Here is a 14,560-nt window from a genome sequence, read left to right as displayed (position 1 = left end):
GACTATGTATTACCAAGGTTATGAAGAACGGGACTTACTATTTACATGGGCTCCAAACTGCGGTCAAGCCTACACAGACGAGTACAAAGATCATCACGCAACATCAACTCTCGCAACATATCACGTACTCACCGAACTACTTTTTCTCCAGGACAGATAAATTATTATTGGACCACGCCACCGATACCGGCTACATTGTTAAATTACGTAATAATGTTTTGTATAAGATGGATAGTCTCCTTTAAATAGCCTAAGAAGATACAAAATTTGATTGATTTGATTTTAATGTAATCTGTCTATCTATCTAAATAAATAAATAGAAATGAAAGTGACTGTTTGTAACTTAATAATTCTTGGTTTCTGACCGACTGACCGATTTCGATCAAATTTTTAACATAGATGAGGTTCGGGACTGGTTTTTATCATTTCACTTTGACGGTGCAACTTAGGGAGGGGGAAGGGGCAGATATATCTATATCTATATCTATCTATCTATCTATCTATCTATATATATATATATATATATATATATATATATATATATATATATATATATATATATATATATAAATGATTGAAAATAACCTATATTAGTGCCGGATCCATAGTTTTGAGCTGCGCTAAGATGAACAGTGACACTTCCGATGCCGTTTAAATCCAAATTCAGCTCCGCAACTTGGGGAAGGGGAGAGTATATATATAAGTAAAGTAGGTATACACCGCTCCATTGATCAAGTATAACATTCTAGTTTATGGGTTTATTTGCTTCGGTTGTTCGGAGCTTAACTCTTTCGCTGCCAGCTTAATTTCAGTACCCCAATCCAATGTGCCACCTACACTTTTACAATATTCAGTCTTTTGCAACAAACTAGCTACATCTAGCGGAAACCAAGCACACTACAGAAAATGACAGGCCAACACTGTGTGCCACCACAGTAAAGGTCTGTACGGGCCGGATAATTTTTAGCCCGAGCGCGGCCAGGCCCGGCCTGACCCATTGATTTATAATGTGAACCCCGACCTAAGTCCGAAATATGCTTTATCCTTTAAGCCCGAGCCCGGCCCGAGTTCGTGTTATAATCAAAGGAGCCTACAATAACACCGAATTGCAGAAACTTAATAATTAACGCAAAATTGTATTTTTATTTAAAACAATTAGTGTTTTGCAGTTTAAAAGCTTACATGATTCAGAGAGAATAACGAAATAAAGCTTATCATTTGCACTTGCTAACTATATGAATTATCTAAAGAAGATGGTCATTTGTATAAAACTCTGTCTCCCTTAGCCTCGGTGCATATACGTGGGACGTCAAGCTAAATATTTCATATCATTTATATAAATTCTCATGAAATACCCAACTTGAAATGAATACTCCAAATATTTAAAACAAATTGTCAATATATACAAATTCTTATGCAAATGAATGTGTACTGAACTCAGTCTGATAATTCTCAAAACAGTCATTGTCAATTGCTGTGAAGAAAGAGAATGGTATCCACACTCTGGCTGCTCAAACGTTCACTCACAATTAAGCTAAATATGTTTATTTCTGTTAGTTTTAGTTTATCTCTCCACTACTACACAGTTAGCTTTACTCTCAATTAAAAATGATAATCAGATTTTTAGTGTGGGCGTCTCAAGTTAAACATTTACATGTGTTTTAAAAGTTCTCCAGGAAGAATGGTCCCGTAAATATCGTAGTACAGTATATTTACAAAGTTAGTCTCGATAAAGCCGGAGAAATATGGTTGTACATTTAAAAAGTTACGGCCCAGGTCCGGCCCGAGCCCGAACTGATCCATGCTTCATAGGCTCGAACCCGTGTAGACCTCTACACCAGAGTATAAAAGCTCTATACCTACGTCCCACTTTACAGGGGATGTCTACAATAAGAACTACCTCTTGACACCAAATGGCGTCAATGGCACACACCAATAGGTATGAATGACGCCATATGGCGTCAAGTGGCAGTGGACGAGTTAAGGTAAAAGAAAAAGTCATTAAGAACAAAATTATAAATAAACTAAGTCTACCTGATGGATAACAATAAGAAATGATAAAAAAGAATGAATTGATCAATACGGTACTGTATACCTACTTTTGGGCCACCCTGTATATATAAATGATCAAAAATAACCGATATTTGTGTCGAATCCATAATTTTCGGAGTCACTGAAATGAACAGTGACACTTCTGATGACATTTACTTCCAAATTCAGCCCCGCAACTTGGGGGAGCGGGGATATATACATAAATGATCGAGAATGACCGATATCAGAGGACACTTGACGGACTAACGGAATATATTACTAATTTTTCTTATTTTAAACCAGCGAAGCAGGTAATTGACGCTAGTCAGGATTAAATGAAGATAAATGCATAAAGATTTAACGAGTACATATAGGGTAAGTTAAAAATAACTCCCTAGGGGCCGCGGTGGCTCAGTGGTAGAGCGTTCACCTCTGGTGCTAGGGGTCCCGGGTTCGATCCCAGCCCCCGCCAAGTGAACTTTGTGGTGGACAAACACCGTGTGCGTGGGTTTTCTCGGGGTTCTCCCGTTTCCTCCCACTTTCTTCATTCCACCATTTCATTCATTACTCATCATCACCGTCTCCTTTAGCCTAACCGGCATAACCGTGGGACGTTAAAAAAAATAATAATAACTCCCTACTAGAAATATTAAATAACGTTAATATTAACCAATCGATTTTGAACTGATGAACTAATCGATCACGAAGTCAAGTGTCGACTAAAAGCAGGAAATTCGTGTTATTATTCGATCAAAATCTTTTGTCGTCGCGAATTCTGTCGAGGAATTTGAAACTTAAAATACATAAAACGATCAGCCTAATCATGCCTGTTGTCCTGTATGGTTGCAAAACATGGTCTCTTACCCTGAGGGAAGAACGTAAACTGTAAATATTTAAGAACAAAATTCTAAGACGAATATTTGGACCCAGAGCCGTAGCTGGAGATTTCGGCGCTCTAGCCCCCTACACTCGTCTCACCAAGCTTTCCCTCCTATCGTTGTTGTTTTTGTCGTTTTTCATATAAGAGAAGCACCTTTCGTTGTTATGATGCGCTGAATTTTTTCAAGCTGCTTGGATAGACCATTGCAACAGTCCAAAGCGAACATATGTATTCTTTTACAAATAAGAACTGTTTTTAAGAGGCCTATTTTGGACTTTTTGTTAAACTTGACAAAACTACCTGTAGTTGGTAAAATGATCCTGTCTTAAATATATTAGTTTTATCTCTCTTAAATAACAAAATTTGCGATTCAAAACTATCACTAGGAATCACATTATATTGCTATTTTTTTTCTTTCTTCATATATTTGCTATAAGCTACATTTTAATAGATGTTATTTTCCACCCACCTGATAGATTAAAAAATGGGTTACAGCTTAGGCTCGACCTGGCCCATGGGCCGGGTTCGGGTCTACAAAGCATGGATCACTTCGGGCTCGGGCCGTAAATTTTTAAATATACAACTATATTTCTCGAGCCTTTTTGGTCCTAACTTTGTAAATATACTGTACAACGATATTTATCGGACAAACTTTAAAGCACAGCCAAATTTGTTTCTTTGAGATTCCCAAACTAAAAATCTGATTTTATCATTGTGCAATTGAAAGTAAAGCTAACTGTGTAGTAGAGAGAAAAGCTAAATAACAGAAATAAGCATGCCTAGATTGTCTGTGAGTGAAAGTTTGACCAGCCAGAGTGTAGACTCCACTGTTTTTCTTCACAGCAATCGAAAATAATTGCATTGGGGACTATGTAAGTAAGTTCAGTACACATCCATTTGCATAAGAATTTGTACGCATTAATATTTTGTTTTAAATATTCGGAGTATTTATGTTTCTATTTCATGAGAATTTATATAAATGAAATGAAATATTTAGTTTAACGTCCCTCGATTATATACAAAGGGTAAGGGAGACGGAACGTATATAAATGACAATTTTCTTTAGAAAATTCATGTGTAAACGATAACCTTTATTTCGTTAGTTTCTCTGAATCATGTAAGCTTTTAAACTGTAAAATTAAACCTCTAATTGTTGTAAATAAAAAAATACAATTTTGTGTTAATTATTAAGTTTATGCAATTCGGGCTCATTTAATTATCGATCTGCACGGATTTCAGACTCGGATCGGGCCACACATTACAAATTCACTGGCTCGGCCGGTCCGGGCCCGAGCTAAAAATTCCGGACCGTGCAGGCCTCTAATACGAATAGAACAGAAGTAATGTAACCATATCTGTGAGCATCAATTAATTTATTTAATTAATGAGAGTTTGCAACATCAAATTTTGTTCGAATCCTGATCCAGTGTAACTGCAGCCTAAATCGTCGGCCGAGAATTGATCAAAATGACAGTTTATTCTTTTCTGTACAGTATGCTACCATCTGACTCCCTTACGCCAAAATCGACTTACTGTCATAACTGATCATACCATAGGTACTGTACAGAACGGAATAAAGTATCATTTAGATCAACCGTCGGTACAGTACGACTAACTGTATTTACTTACCGCAATTAACCACACAATTCAACACCACCATTGCGGTTGCCAACTGTCGCATTGACGGCAAGCGTTGACACTAGGAAGCTCGATTATATGGCATACAACGGTAGGTTCTAATTGATGTGTCGCGCAGTCCAATAGCCTGTGTCGTGAAATTTTAGAATTTAAAAATCGTGAAGCATTTAATAATTATTTAAAATAAATTTTAAGACAGATTGCACCAATCAACGTCTCCAGCGGTAGCAATGTTCAGTACTGTCTAGTGTCACTACTATAGGTCTTTTTTTTTTTTTTTTACATTGCTAGCGAAAGGCTAGCTACCTCTGAGAGGGTTACGCCCTCTTTTAGGGAAGTGACGTTACGAGACAGAGGAGTATAAGGTTTGTGGTTGGTCTAAGTGCTTTAAGAGACTTTATTCATAGTAGTAAAGGATTTAAGGAACTTTTCGCTCCTTAACATTAGGTTTAAAGGTATACATATATATAGACACAAAAGAAATAACATATATAGCTGTTATGAAAATCAAAGTAGAAATATGAAAAGAATAATAATAACAAAAAATGAGAAACATTATATAAACAATACGGGATATATAAATGTGAGAAAAACATAAAGTGATTGTTCGTGGTATTATAGTAGAATGATTAATGGTGGTGAGTGATGAGATGAGGTGCAAGCACAGGACAACACATAGGAAAATATTAGCAGACAGATGCTGTTATCTTCTTGCCTAGGGGGACTCTAGGCTATGATGAGAGACGTAATGGACCCAGGTTAGTATGAAGAATTTACTGTGCGTGAAATGATGGAAAAATGAGTGGCAAATGAGCATGAGTGATGTAATCAGTTAGCAAGAACAGGGAGGGGTCATCGGGAGGAAGCGTGTAATGATATAATGTAAAAAGAAGAGATAATGGACTGTGGAAATACCGGGTGGGTGTGGGATGTAGTGCTATGTAGTGCATAGTCTCGAAAAGTAAAGGATGTTGGGTTTGAAAACGGCGACGTATGTATGACAGTCGAAGAGTTTCGAGGTAGTACTGCAAGGCAGGAAAAGTAATGCGCTGATAGAGTTCCTGTGTTGGGCTAGGTAATTTGATACGATAAGCTATGCGGAAGGCGTGGCGTTCAAGGATAAGAAGTTTGTGATAGAATTTTTCTGATGCGGCAATCCAAGCTGTGAAACCATATGTTAGAGTAGGGCGGAGAAAGACTTTATAAGTGTTTAAGACTGTGTGTGCTTTTAGACCCCATGTCGTTCCTGCGAGACGTTTAAGCAAATTCAGGCGATTGTAAGCTTTTGTTAAGATTGTTTTAAGGTGGGGCGTCCAGGTAAGATGTTTGTCATACGTGATGCCTAAGTAAGTGACTGTGTTGGTAGCCAGCAATGGAACGTTGTCCACATAGAGAGAGAGGCAACGTGGATTTCGGCGGACTTTGGTAGTTTTCTTTGGCGGAATAAAGAGGATGGCCTGAGTTTTAGTAGCATTTATGGTAAGTTTCCAATGTCGACACCAAAGGCAGAAGTCAGTGATGGCTGTTTGTAAGACGTTGTTGATATGCTGGATAGATGTTCCTAGTGCAAGAAAAGCGGTATCATCTGCATACTGAAAAGAATAGACTTTATCTGGAAGACGTGGCATGTCAGCAACGAACAGAATGTATAATAGAGGTGAAAGTGCGGATCCTTGTGGAACTCCTGAGAGTAAGAAGATCAGGTGAGACAGATGTTCGTTTATGGCAACATAAGTGAGACGCCCAGAGAGAAAGTTAAAGATAAGCCTTATGTATGCTATAGGAAGTTGGAGCCTGAACAGTTTGTGAATAAGTCCGAGATGCCACACCTTATCGAAAGCTTTCTCGAGATCGAATAACACCAGACATGATGGTTTCACTCTGTTATAGTGTGTAGTGATAAGGCTCGTGAGTCGTAAAAGTTGATCGTTTATCGAGAAAGAAGGGCGAAAACCTGCCTGAGTGAGAGGTATGACGTTTCTGCTATTTAGATAAATATGAAGGCGTTTAACGAGGATGCGTTCGAGGATCTTACTGAATGTGCTTGTGAGCTGGATCGGTCTGTACGAAGAGATCTCTTGAGGAGGCTTATGTGGTTTTGGGAACATAAGGGTCTTAGATGTTTTCCAGGATAGAGGGAAGTAACCTGTACGTAGTATGAACGTGAAGATATTGGCGATAAGGATGAGTAGTGTAGGTGGACACTCCCTGATCTGGCGATAAGTTACGTTATCAAGGCCAGGTGCTGTGTTTCGTTTATATTTGATGGTATCGGTGATCTCTTGTACAGTGATAGGTGCTGTGACAGGTTGATTGATGGCGAGTTCATGTAGATGATTAGGTTGCAAAAGTGGAGAAGTGTCGGCTCTATCAGCAATATGGGGTGTATTCACAGGTGGTGGTGGCGTGAAGATGCTCTGCAAATGATCTGCGAAAGCATTTGCTTTCTCCGTATCAGTGTGAGCAGCGGAGTTGCCGATCAGAATGGGGTATGGAGTTTTTGTAAACTTTCCGCATAAAGCATTAAACTTTTTCCAGTATTTGGTAGGGTGACTGGTGGTAGACAGATTATTACAGGTTTTAACCCAACATCTAAGTTTATAGGCTTGAATATAGTTATGCACAGTTCTCTGAAGCTGCTGATGATGGCGTAAAGCTTCAGGATTTCTAGTACGAATGTAGTCTCTATAAAGTTGGCGAGAACGTGAGATCATGGTCAGATAATGTGGGGGCAAGCGAGGTTGATAGGGGATATTTTTACTGGTAGGTATATAAAGAGTGCTAGCTTCCTGGATAGTATTTGTGAGTGTATTGACCGTGGTGTAGAGATCGTCTTCCGTAGTGGGGGATGAAAGGTGCTCGGTGTGATGGGTAAGGTAGGACCGATAAGAGACCCAGTTAGCTTTGTCAAAACGATAGGAGGTCCGGGAAGGCATTTGCAAGCGAGGGGATGCAGAAGAGTTGAGATTTATGGTGAGTTTAATAGGAGCATGATCACTACCTAGAGTATCAAGTACTGCAATGGAGCTGTGAGTTAGAAGAGTGCTAGATGTGATAACGATGTCTGGCGTTGTGTTAGACTCTGGTCGCGTAGGTTTGGGCAGATGATGGATGGTGCCAGTGGTGTTTGTGGTGATAAAAGCTTCAAAGTTAGTACGATCGTGTTGCGTACGACTGTGCATATTGAAATCTGCCATGATTATATAGTGCCGATAAGTGTGAGAAATATGCTGTACAAGGTGTAGTGGGAGGGGATGGCCAGGCCGTATGTAGATTGTAGCGATGGTGATAATAAGAGATTTAAAATACAGAGTGACAATGATGTGTTCCGGTAAAGCGGCAATCGAACAATCGTGTTGGCGATAAGGTAAATGCGGAGAGAAACCAATTGCTACGCCCCCATTAGCACGCTGTGCTGGCAGGACATTGTCTGCGCGTAAGATAGTATAGCCTGGTAGGCGACATGTAGTTGATTTTGTGAGGAATGTTTCATTGAGTAGAAAGACTGTAATATGTTCCTCGTGGAGCAGGGCTTCAAACAGAAATTTGTTTTTCGAAAAGGATCGGATGTTTAAAAAGAGAAAATTTAGAGCCATGATGAAGTAGGGATTAACCGGTTTGATTGGTTGGAGACGCATGAAAATGGACTGTGTTCCCAGAATATGTTGCCGTGAAGTGAATATGAAAGGTTGCTTTGGCTGCAAGGGTGATTTGCTGTAAGATGTGTGGCCGGATAAAAGGGTGGATGTTTTGCAGTGCGAGCGTAAGAAAGGTGAGCATTTGATTTACTGTGACTGGAGTTTCGACTGTGGGCGGAGTGGTGGGAACATTGGATGTTATACGTAGCGGTACGACCAATTCAGGGTGCTGCGGCGTCGGTTCTGGTTTTGCTTTACATTTATAACTGTAGGTAGGATGGCTGTCAGGACATGTAGAACATTGTGCTGGCTGATGTAAATTTGTGCATAATCTTGTTGAGTGTGGTCCTGCACAGTAACCGCATTTGAACTCATTTTTGCACTCAGCTGTACTATGAGTATTGTAGGCCTGACAGCGTTCGCAGCGAACTGGAAGCGGTGCCATTGAACGTGAGGGTTCGACGCGATGTTTTCGATTGTAGATGAGAGCCCCATGAGCAAGCAAATCGTCTATTGTGTCTTGATGGGGTGTAAGAATGCGAACCATGAAGGTTGGCCCACGGTCGTTTCGGATTCTAAGTGCCTTAGAGATGGTGTATCCTTCGAATTTTAGTTCTTCAAGAACTTCCTCGTCTGTGTAAGACGGGTCTACTCCACGGATGACAACCGAGAGAAGAGCTGGCCTCCGAGGTGGAGGGGGTTGCTTACGGGTTGAAGGTGTGAGATGGGTGATCTCTGCTTGTGCCCCAAAAATATCTATAGGGACTTTGTTGCGGATAGTCTTGTAGAGATCAGGATCTGTTGTTTTTAGAATGTACCCATTTCTGGTGTGCACAATTTCCTTGATGGAAGCACGTGGAAGATATTTTCTCAGTTGAAGAGTAACGAATTTCTCATGGGAAAACTTGGTGTCGTAGTTGCGGAGGAGGATAGAAAATGATGTCGGAACAGGTGAAGACGCAGAAACTGTTGGAGCGCCTGTATCCATAGTATCAGTATCAGAATGCTCAGTATGTTGCTTTTTCTTTGGCGGTGAGTCTTGTACACGGGCAGCGTAACTTGGCTTGGATTGAGGCGACCTGGAGCGAACTGAGGTAGAAGATTCAATAGATGCGCCAGAAGTCTGAGAATCTCTTCGTTGGCGGGAGCTTGAAGAGCTTGGTTGTGATTTTGAAGGCCCCTTCCGCAGCCCCACCTTGGTGGGACATGCGGAAGGTCCATCAACCACAGAAGGTAGATTTTGATGTCGACCGATATTTCGTTTGCCAGGTTTTGTGCCAGGATCCGCCATAATGAAGTCTATCCGGTGGGACAATGCCCAGATAACAAAAGCAATACGATATTGTGTGTAATGATGAGATGTAGTGTAATGATATGATAGCAAGGTCGGACTACCCGTTTGGATAGTAGTCCAGGTAAGACAGTTCCCCTATTAATGCAGTGACACTGTACACCCTTGGCTGAGATAAGTCTGATGAACAGTGTCCTGTAATAACGCGGAGAAAAGCCCAGGATCAGGAGTAGGAAGGTTTTCAAAAATCGTCACCGTTGTAGGTTGGTGGCGCTTCAGAGGCAAAACCTCTGGAAAAGTATGAGAGAGGCTATAGGTCTATAGAAACTTTTAGGGTTACATTAATAATATAAATTCAAACAAATGCGCCACGATGTTGTGGGTGTTCAGTAAACTGTGTCGGTAGTCAAAAAAGGTTGGAAACCATTAGCATAGCATATAAATTTTGAACGTGGTTTTGACTCTTCATCATGGTCTGAATTCTATCAAGATTAGAAAGAACCATAATACAGTTATTTTTCTGCTTTGTGGTGCTATCTACATACAAGATACAAAGTCGGCATTGGAAAAGTTAACATACTTCGAGATATTTTTTTTTTTAACTCGTCTTTTACCTAGCAACCGAGAGGTGAAATGTTGACAGGCAAATTCCTGTTATTGCACGTGTAAGTAAAGAATTTGAAACTTAACGGTTTATAAAGGATGTCAGAAGTGTGAATGATACTTTTTTTTTTTAACTTTTCCAATGCTAAATATAACTTCTGAGAATTCCCCACTGACATATTTATTTATTTTTTTTTCTATCTTTCAGAGAATACAAATGTCTCATTCATCTGCACAAATTTGTTAGTGAAATTTAATGTTAATCTTTTATTACAGAAATAATCTTTGTTTACTTACAAAAATAAAAAAAAAATAAATGAATTGTCCGTATCTAGTATTACCCACGAGACGAGAAATTTTGTAGTCTCGTCTCGATTGTTGTCTCGAAAATGAGATAAGTCGAGACGAAAAGTATCTACAGTTTCAAATTCAAGATAAGATGAAAAATATCTCGTTTCGTTGGTAACACTAATTCAGCCAAGTCTTAGTTCTCAAACAGTACTTTAGTGTTGCACGATTTATAGTATAAAAACTATAAATTGATAAAGTAACTATACGAACGTAATGAAGAGATTTATTAACATTTAAAAATACACAATATACTTTAATAATAAATATGGCTTAAATGTTGTTATATCATATCCTTCTTGGACCTCTCGCGATGCGGAATAAATCTGATAACTTATAGATGAAATTAACCCCTTGCGTTCTAAGTGTCATTTTCCTATGTGCGTGCTGTAATATCAGGTTTTCACTTAACTGTTAAAAGACTGTCTAGACTGTTATATAGGGCATAGTTATTATATAAAGTTCAATGAATATAATTTTTTGTACAATCGCGGACGTACACACACACACACAAATATTTGCATCATGAAAAGGGGAAATTTTGGTGTTCTGAAGGATTGTATGCTGCTTCAGGTTGGCAACACTAACCGGAGATCAAAGACAAAGTTTTTGTTCTTTTTTCTTCTCTCCGATCTCGAAATACGATCTCGAAGTTGCCAATTGTTTATCGTTACAAAACTTTTTTTTTATCAGTAAGGTGCTATCAGCTAAAGACAAACAGTAGAATTAGCTCGTGCCTTGCAGTCATTAACAAATTTCATGACCTCTAGGAATAATACGACAGTGATGTCACTGGTACTTTACAACGGAGTATTTTATGACATCCACCTGTTGTCACTGGAACGCAAAGGGTTAATAAGAAAAAACAGGACATAAATTTACAAAATGAAAAGAAAAAGTTAACAAGAATCAAGACGAGACTATATCTCTATAAAATTTATGAAACAAGATGACAAACCGTTATTTATCGTTCAATCTCGTCTTGTAGACAACGCTAGTGTAATTGAAAAGACTCCTTATTGGTGCTTTATTCCTGCTATGTGAAGAACTTCCTCTGAAATAAAATTCAAAAATGTCTAAAAATAATATTATTTTGATACAAATAATCTTTTCATTTCAGTTTTGGAGTATGTGGGTCCAAGATGGCGGACGTTTGTTGCTAATATGTCTATAGCAATCTTCTTCACGGCAGCAACTGTGATACTTCCGTGGATGGCGTATTATATAGCCGACTGGAAAATATTTACAATTGCAACTTCAGTTCCTTTGGCACTTGTTGCGATCACTCCTTGGGTTGTACCTGAAAGTGCCAGGTAAGGATTTATGTCCCTTTTGTACCTTTTATTATTATTTTTGAATTGAAATAACACTGGAATTAATCGTCATCCTAGAAAGTATTACAGGGATACCTTGAAATCCGAACTTAACCCATTCCAGAACTCCGTTTGAGCTCCAGGACAAATCCGTTCCTAAGTCCACAAACTCTAACTTTAAGAATGATTTTAACAATAAATACGCTAGATTTCAAGATAAAACATTAACAAATGACAATAACATTTGAATAAAAATGCAAATTGATAACACAAAAGCATAACATTAACAGCGAGAATTATACGGATTGTTTTCGCTATACCTTCCGATATGACGAACGAAAAAGCGCTGAATGCTAGGGAAACGTACTACACACATGAACAACGGGTTGGGTTTTCGGATTCCAAAGTAGTATCCTGATTTCGGGACAAAATTTGTTTGTATTTTGTTAAGACTCTAGTTGTTCAAGTGCTGGGGCCTTCAGATTCCGAAGTCAAGTCAGATTCCGAGTATATATATGGGCAGAAACTCACCACAAAACTCACTTCGCGCGATCGAGGGTCGAAACTGGTATCCTACGTACCAGAAATAAACGCGCTACCACTGAGCCACCACGACCCCTTTGAGATAATTAAATTGAAACAATATAGGTTTTAAGTTGCAATTAAATAGTCACAACAGTCATCGGTGTGCATGCATCAGCGTTCGTAGTTTGAGGGAAATTCCCCTAATCTAGGGAAATTTCGCAAATAAATTTAGCAAAAAGGAAATTTTTCGATAAAACGTGAAAATCTAGTGAATTTCTCGCGCTGACTAATTGACCAATATAAATGCTTAAATTTTTCTTTGTTCTTCAGAAATAAACCAATGCAATAAGAACAGTTCCTGTTCAAAGTAGCAAAATTTGCATTCATTGTTTGCTGGGTTGCGCTCGCGCGTGTGTGTGTGGTTTCCATGGGCGTCGCCAGAAACTTTCGCAGGGGGGGTCAAGAACAAACGCTAATAATACACACACAGACACACACACACACACACACACACATATATATATATATATATATATATATATATATATATATATATATATATATATATATATATATATACAGGGTTTTCATAAAGTGTGGACGAATTTAATTTGCTTATAATTTTCATTAAAATGCTCATAATGAAATCAAATAAAGTGCAAACGGTAACGGAAGGATTAAATTTTTAGTTGCAAACACTGTTAGATAAGCGGCAACTCTGAACACGTTGAGAGAGGGAGAGGGAGGGCAAGGGTCAGTTTCTTACCAAATTCCATCCATTGTTGTTTTCATTGTTGTTTCAATGTTGACTGTTAAAAGTTGTAAGCTGTATTGGTGTGTGTGCCTTTTAAAGAAATAAATAAATGAAAAACTCCTCTGAGAAGACTATTTTTTTACCGTATCAAAGATGGCGTCGGTAAAAGAGAAAGCGCAATGTGTTCTGTGGTACGCAGAGCTAAAATCACCAATTCTGGTGTGTCGAAAGTTCACCAAAGAGTTCAAAAAGCCGCCACCGACTGAGAGTGCAATCCGAAAGTGGCATGCTAAGTTCTTGGAGACAGGAAGCGTCCTGGACCGTCCTCGAAGTGGGAGGCCGCCAACGTCGCCTGCAACAGTGAGCAGGGTAAGGGAAAGCATCATCAACAGCCCACAGAAGTCGATTCCTAGACGGTCCATGGAACTCGGAATTCCACAGACAACCGTGTTTAAGATAGCCAAGAAGACGATCAAGGCCAAAGGTTACAAAATCAAGATAGTCCAGGATCTGCATGATGAAGATTTGGACATCCGGTTCAACTTCTGTGACGCCATGCTCAAGCAGTTGGAACATGGCGACGTTCTCCTTTCAGCCATCATGTTCTCAGTTGGAGGTGCGGCGGTGAATGAACTGAGCTGGTGCAGATTACAGGTAAAAATTTAATCCTTCCGCTACCGTTTGCACTTTATTTGATTTCAATATGAGCATTTTTATGTAAATTATAAGCGAATTAAATCCGTCCAGACTTTATGAAAACCATATGTACTTGCATGACGTCCTAATTATAATAATGTGATTTTGTTATATATATATATATATATATATATATATATATATATATATATATATATATATATATATATATAACAAAATCACATTATTATAATTAGGACGTCATGCAAGTACATATACTATGTTGACTTTAGATCTTTCCGAGGACAGAATCGTATGATCCCTCCTTAATACTTCATAATAATTCCTGTTTTCAACATCTCAAACGTTGAAAGAATCAAGGAGAGAGAGAGAGAGAATGCATATTCGTAACTATGTTGCTACCGTACGTGCCTTTGGAGTGGGAGATTCGAGTTAGATTCCCGGTAGAAGTTGAGCTCAGGAAGTTTGCATTCCATATGAAGCTTTAGGTCCACATCTCACCCTCGGGGCTGTAAGGGACACTAAACTCAGAATAAACCAACCCAAAAAGAGAAAACTTTATAAGAGTACTGTGTTTCTTGATGTTTATTTACCAGTCCTTTGCGAAGTCATGCAACAATGAGACTGCTCTCGGGATCTCGATAAATACAAGAAAATATTTTTTGTGCATGAAAATCAGAACCTAATCATTTCGCATAAATAGAAATGTAAAAAAAATACATGCAAAAATGTATTTACTAAAATATTACGGTTTCACTTACCAAACAGGAAAAGAGCAGATTTTATAAGATAAAATCGTCGTCATCTTCGTGTTTGTAAATAACTAAGCCACCAGGTAGAAATAATTCCTTGTCTTGTTTCATAAAGTTCACACAAAATGCA

At 38.7% G+C, this 14,560-nt stretch overlaps 1 protein-coding gene across 1 annotated transcript in view; it reads left to right on the top strand.

Moving 5' to 3' along the window:
• The window catches only part of LOC145660535 (organic cation transporter protein), a 144,659-nt gene that overhangs the window by 89,465 nt on the left and 40,634 nt on the right, over nt 1–14,560 (top strand). Inside the window, exon 4 of the mRNA XM_081725726.1 lies at nt 11,550–11,742. Within this exon, the coding sequence (XP_081581852.1) occupies nt 11,550–11,742 (193 nt within the window). The remainder of the gene's footprint in view (nt 1–11,549; nt 11,743–14,560) is intronic.

This window comes from Thermobia domestica, chromosome 1 (genome assembly GCF_964235325.1).
Source record: "Thermobia domestica chromosome 1, izTheDome1.hap1.1, whole genome shotgun sequence".
Taxonomy (NCBI): domain Eukaryota; kingdom Metazoa; phylum Arthropoda; class Insecta; order Zygentoma; family Lepismatidae; genus Thermobia; species Thermobia domestica.
Note: the sequence above shows the minus strand (reverse complement) of the source record. Positions and strands in the feature narration are given on the sequence as shown.